Source organism: Salvelinus alpinus, chromosome 3, assembly GCF_045679555.1.
Source record: "Salvelinus alpinus chromosome 3, SLU_Salpinus.1, whole genome shotgun sequence".
NCBI classification, from domain to species: Eukaryota; Metazoa; Chordata; class Actinopteri; order Salmoniformes; family Salmonidae; genus Salvelinus; species Salvelinus alpinus.
In genome coordinates this window covers 78,271,362-78,277,871 of record NC_092088.1, presented here as the reverse complement: position 1 = coordinate 78,277,871, position 6,510 = coordinate 78,271,362, and the positions used below count along the sequence as shown (strand labels likewise).

Below are 6,510 nucleotides of genomic sequence, written 5' to 3'. Positions count from 1 at the left end.
TTCCTCCAGATGTGATGCTTGGCATTCAGGCCAAAGAGTTTAATCTTGGTTTCATCAGACCAGAGAATCTTGTTTCTCATGGTCTGAGAGTCTATTGGTGCCTTTTGGCGAACTCCAAGCAGGCTGTCATGTGCCTTTTACTGAGGAATGGCTTCCGTCTGGCCACTCTCTCAGAAAGGCCTGATTGGTAAAGTGCTGCAGAGATGGTTGTCCTTCTGGAAGGTTCTCCCATCTCCACAGAGGAACTCTAGAGCTCTGTCAGAGTGACCATCAGGTTCTTGGTCACCTCCCTGACAAAGGCCTTTCTCCCCCAATTATTCAGTTTGGCCGGGCGGCCAGCTCTAGGAAGAATCTTGGTTGTTCCAAACTTCTTCCATTTAAGAATGATGGAGGCCACTGTGTTCTTGGGGACCTTCAATGCTGCAGAAATGTTTTGGTACCCTTCCCCAGATCTGTGCCTCGACACAATCCTGTCTCAAAACTCTATGAACAATTCCTTCGACCTCATGGCCTGGTTTTTGCTCTGACATGCACTGGCAACTGTGGGACCTTATATAGACAGGTGTGTGCCTTTCTAAATCATGTCCAATCAATTGAATTTACCACAGGTGGACTCCAATCAAGTTGTAGGAACATCTCAAGGATGAGCAATAGAAACAGGATGCACCTGAGCTCAATTTCGAGTCTCATAGCAAAGGGTCTGAATACTTATGTAAATAAGTTATTTCTGTTTTATATTTTATAAATTTTCAAATATTTCTGAATACCTTTATATAACATTTTAGAACAAGGCTGTAATGTTTAAAAATGTAAAGTCAAGGGGTCTGAATACTTTTCGAATGCACTGTATCTATGCATAGTCATTTTACCCCTACCTACATGTACAAATGACCTCGACTAACCTGTACCCCCTCACATTGACTCCGTACCGGTAGCCCCTGTATATAGCCTCGTTATTGTTATGTAATTTTGTGTTACTTTTTATTTTATTTTTTACTTTAGTTTATTTAGTATATGGGGGGGCCCAGGACCGAGTTTGGGAAACCCTGCCATAAACAATCCATCTGTACAGTCACAACATGAGCACACCAGTTAACTGCATGGCTACAAAGTGAACTCGGTAGACAGGACACACTCCACAAAGTGTTTTTGAGAAGTTTTATTTTGAAAGATAAACAAGTTATTCAACAGTACTGGTGTGATCCATAACAGGTGTCTAGACATGAACATGGGCCTATGTCCTAGAGTCATTTGGCTGTCATAGGTATAGATTACATGTCAGCATATTGTTTTCATAAGAGTGGAAGTGCTGAATGTACCTGCTAGGATTGGATTAGTTTACCTCACATTGGCTGGCAGGCAGCAGGCTGTGTTCTAACACATGCAGCAGTCGTGTGTGTACTTGTGCATGCACTAGCTAATTGTAAGGGGTTTTATAGTACCGTTGTCTTGGGTCAATGGGAATGCATTTCCACTAGTGGAGGCGGCTGAGGGGAGGACGTTTCATAATAATGGCTGGAACAGGGTTAATGGAATGGCATCAAACACATAGAAACTATGTGTTTGATATCCCTCCACTACTTCTGCTGCAGCCATTACCACGAGCCCGTCCTCCCCAATTCAACCTCCTGTAGTTTCCACATAATGACGCCAACACAAACATGCGTGACTTTGTAGGCTATTAGCTTTTGTTTGTTGACATTTATCAAAGAAAGAAAAACAATTAGCTTAGCTGTCCAATGAAAATATTTAGGCTTCAGAAATAAATAATTTTATTGAACATTAAATCAGAATGAGCAAAATACCTAGAAACGTTGTAATAACAAAGTCATGATCAAATCTTTCCTGCACGTTTCTCTGCTGAACTTCATTATACAACTACACACTACTTTTCGATCTCTGTTCTTTCTCGTCCCTCCTGCTCCGTGCATTGTGAAACACGTGCAGTCCAAATTACATAATCCAAACATCAAGAGCTGCGGTCTGAGCGGCCAAACCACATAAATAGTGCCACAACAATTTCAGGGATTGGTCCATATGCGACCAATCACAAAAATCACAAACGCTCTTCAGATTAGTGGGCGTGGCCTCCAGGGTTTGGAGCTCTGTCATGAGTGAGAAAGCTTGTCCGTCTGTTCCTGAGCCATAGAAAAGTCCTATTGACACTGAGTCCTATTTCCATAATTTGCAATGTATGTTTTTGACATTCTTAGAATGGTTTGAAATAGAATTGACATTTTACATTGTGAGAATTATATTTTTGCTCAGTTGTTGTTCCGTATGCAATATATGTAAAATGAGACCTATTAGAGTTTTTAGGAGGTTTTCCTGTGCCTGAGACACAGACACACACACACACACATACACACACAACCATCTCTTAGCATGGCTTGACCTCAATGGCCTGACTTGCTGATGCATCTTGAACTTAAATCTAGAAATGAAAACAAATACTATTAAAATAGTAAAATGGGCAAACATGAGTAATGGAAATTTATGAATAAATGAATGACTGAATGTTTCCATTTTGAAGAAAACAATATATGAGCTGTCCCTATATGAGCAGTTGACAGAGTATTAATAGGAGCCAGTAGTAATTTCCTTCTCCTGACCCATGGCCCAGTGATTTGTGTCTATCCTAGATGTGTACCTTCAAATAATATATACCAAGGAAAAGTTAGACGCTGAGAGAGAGAGAGCTTTATCAACCTACTTCCATCTCTATCATGCTCCGTCCACAACAAGAAATATGTGTTTTCTCTAATGCATGCATACATCATCAACAATTTTTTCTGCAGTTTGAATATCTTATTCTGAGTAGAAAAAATAATGGATACTGTTCAAATTCTGAATCTCAAAATAATGCCCCCCCCCCCTGCACAGTATCCAAGACTAAACAACTAGGCCATGCAAGGTTCATGGATTAATTTTTTCACCTTTTTCCTGCTCCAATACTAAATAATCCTGTATATCTAGGGTATTTTGGTCTATTCAGCCCCAGACGAGTGGCTGTGTCACAGGATTACTGAGAGTGCAGGACAGGATTTATCCCTGATGTAACTTGTCTATCTCTATCTGTTTGTTTATTGTGTGTGTGTGTGCATGCGTAGGTGTTCGTACGTATATTCATATGTCCTTGCTTGCCGGTCTTTTTGCTTTCTGTTGTTGTCCTCTCTGCTGATTTGGCCTCAAATTCAGGTCACAGTATATACCTTAGCCACTGTGACACCATGGCATTAGGGACAGATTTAAGAACCCCCAAAATCCTAACCTAATTAGAGGAAACCACATACTGTAACACCTTAGATCAGTGTCTAAGGAAATGGCACCCTATTCCCTAGTGCACTACTATTGACCAGGGCCCATAGGTCTCTGGTCAAGTGTAGTGCACAATATAGGGAATAGGGTGCCATTTGGGATATATATAGGCCTTATGTCAACTTCAACCTACTCTGTATGGGGTGGTGACCTACTGACCTACTGTGCCTCAGGTTGTTTGTACATCACTTCATTTTTTAGAGGAGTGTGATTGCCTAGCATTCTAGCTATACATTCTATAACTCTTAGAACATGACACGAGGAAACAGAAAATTACATTATATTTCAAGTCTGTACATTTCCCTAGATCCTGCCATCCAGGTGCAACAAGGCGATATGAACAAAGACAATAACGATATAACTGTCCCCTCTAGTGGCTGTGTGACCGGACTCAGTACTTTTTTCATAGTTTCATGTTGAGAGGTTGTATGTTATGCCCATATTGATGCAAAAGTCCTGTTTATAAACATGAAATAGTATGTATTTAGTATTGTTAGTTCGATTTTTTGATTCAGTGTATCAGTCTTTCTACATACAAAGTAACACTTGAATAATTTCCAAAGACCAATGCGCCCTCCCATTTTTATGTGACCTGCGCAGGGTTGCTAGGAGAAATGATGTCACAAGCGAATGCCAGCACACAGTGGAAGAAATTCCTACAGTGGAGAAGAGGCTATTTTTATTTTTTTATTTTTTAGAAGGCTTCCATCAAAATCCGTCTCCATCGTTCTTGATTTTGGGAAGGATTATATCAAAAACAGCTAGAACATAATCTACACATTCTAAGCTTTCAGGCAATAACAATATCGTGGTGTTCTGAAGAAAATATAGATATAAAAGGGATGGGGAAAGTTGGATTGTTACAGAAGGAACTTGATCTTCTGGGATTCATGGGGAGGGGGGGCGTCTGAATAAAGGGGTTTGTAATTCCAGCAAAGTAAGGTGATATTTGGGGTGGTTTGGTAACCAAAAAGAGCAACAACACCAAGGTTTACTTTTTTTTCTCTCAAAGCAACACATTCTGAAGGTTGCTTCGTAAGAATAACATTGAACCATGGAATTGAGAGTGGGAAACCGATACAGGCTGGGCAGGAAAATTGGAAGTGGATCTTTTGGAGACATCTATTTGGGTGAGTAGCTAGTTAACGAAAATGTCATCAATATTACACAACGTTACCGTAGGTTGGCTAACGTCAATTGAACATTTTAAACTAGCTAACGTTAGCTAGCTACCATATACACCGTCTCTAACCTGCTAACCTAGCTCGCTACCTTGCTAACATTAATCCAAACCAGCTAGCTAGCTACGTTAACTGGCCAGCTGATGCGAATTTGCAAATATGTTATTGGTTAGCATGAACATAACACAAACTGTCAATTCCCAGCACCTATTGTCCCCTTGGCAAGCCAATAACTTTAGCTAGCTACGTTGGCCACGATCCAGATAGATAGCTAACCTGAGTTTGGATCACGAATGAGAGGCTTTTTGAAAATGTATAAGTTAGCTAGTTCACTTCACAAACCGACCGAACAAGTCACCCACCCCAATAGAGTTTGCCAGTAGTCATCCCATCTGTCAGTTCATTTCAAGGGCTGGAGGGCAGTTAGCTAGCTGCAGTAGAGCTAGCCAAATGTCCTTCCCAAGCAGTTGCACTCGTATAGGATGGGCAATGAAGCCCTTTATCTGCTTCCCTAGATCCAGATTAGCTCGTGGATACCATTTCTCTGCGTCCCGTATGAAGGAAGTTATAGGTAGTTTAGCCAGCCAATGCTAACTAGCGTTAGCACAATGATTGGAAGTCTATGGAATCTAACATGCTAGCAGTTGCCATAGACCTCCAGTCATTGCGCTAACGCTAGTTAGCAACTTCCTTCAAACTGCACACAGAGACATAAATGGTATCCACGAGTTAATCTGACTCTAGGGAAATAGATAAAGGGCTTCAATGCCAAAATCCTGAAGTATCCCTTTAAGAGTTGTGTTGACATCTAGCTGTTTGTTGGTTGTTTTTTAGTGTGTTGTGTATGTGGCCCTGTGGTTTTTGCAGTCAGGTGGTAACTGAAATTACATTCTGATATGTTATCACCTCCAGGGTTGAGCTCACAGACCTTTGTCATAAGGTACGATGAACACTTCCTGCATTTTGCATGAGTCAATTTGAATCTTGTCATGCCATAACTGTAATGGTGTTGTTACAATGCTGATATGCTTCCTGGAGTGAAGTCATGTTTTTTTTTCTTTGGGTAGGCCTAATATTCCTCCCCATGTTGAATGCTGAATAGGTTTTACTGGACCCAATCCAATGTTTGAATTTGGTGTATGTTCTGTCCTCATTGTAGGTGTGTTCAGTTGTCCACAGGAATTCCTCTGGTTGAGTTGAAGCAGGAACAGCCACAGGGTTGGACATGATTCTCCAGCTTCTTGGCACTACTCTAGTTAGTGTATACAGGCAGAAAGAGCTTTTTGTTTACGTGGATGACATCAGTGAAGCTTCTAACAGCCATGTCATTGTTTCACAAACCGTCAGTGTGTAACATATGAGAAAGTCAGATCAGATTATAACCCCCACTACTGCCCTGTCTGTGGTAGCCTGTCACGAGTCACAACACCCCAGCCCTCCACCCTGCCCCTTTTCTAAACAAATAGGTCTAAACTCCATGTAAGTCGAAAAGGTTGCTTGACTTGCTTCTCAGTTGAATTTTTGTTTTTGAAAGGCTTGGGTCATTTGGATACTGACTAGACACTGTTGCAGATGTTATTCCAATCTGTGAGTTGTTTAACACTAGGGCTGTCACTGTCTTGCAATTTGCAGTTACGGTAATTGGCCAGGCCAATGAATAGTCGTCGACCACCACTGGCTGCAAAAGAAACATATGGCTTTTCTCTGCAACTTCACTATTACTATTACACTTTGTTATTATCAGTAGCACTTTTTTATTGTTTTATCAGATTAAAGAGATGAAATCCAGACAGGCTTGTTTTAGAAAACTTTCTGAATGGACATAGAGAATTAGTCAACTCGTACACACAACCCACCCACCTGAAAGAACACATCAATCAAAGCCACCTGCAGTGCATATCACTCAGACACTGAAGCAAACCACATTTCTCCTTTCCCAAAAATGCATTAAAAACCTTACCTTAGCTTAATCCTTTCTGTAGGATATTTTTTTTTTAAACACTTTACATTA

The 6,510-nt window shown here is 40.8% G+C and overlaps 1 protein-coding gene across 5 annotated transcripts in view; it reads left to right on the top strand.

The window, feature by feature from the left end:
- Positions 1–3,941: 3,941 nt before the first annotated feature.
- The window catches only part of LOC139571397 (casein kinase I), a 29,591-nt gene continuing 27,022 nt past the window's right edge, over positions 3,942–6,510 (top strand). For 4 of the 5 annotated variants that reach the window (XM_071394224.1, XM_071394227.1, XM_071394222.1 and 1 more), the window contains exon 1: positions 3,943–4,448. In XM_071394224.1, the coding sequence (XP_071250325.1) occupies positions 4,373–4,448 (76 nt within the window). In that variant the 5' untranslated portion in view covers positions 3,943–4,372. Of the gene's footprint in view, positions 4,449–6,510 lie in introns of all 5 variants that reach the window. The other variant, XM_071394223.1, reaches the window with a different exon arrangement.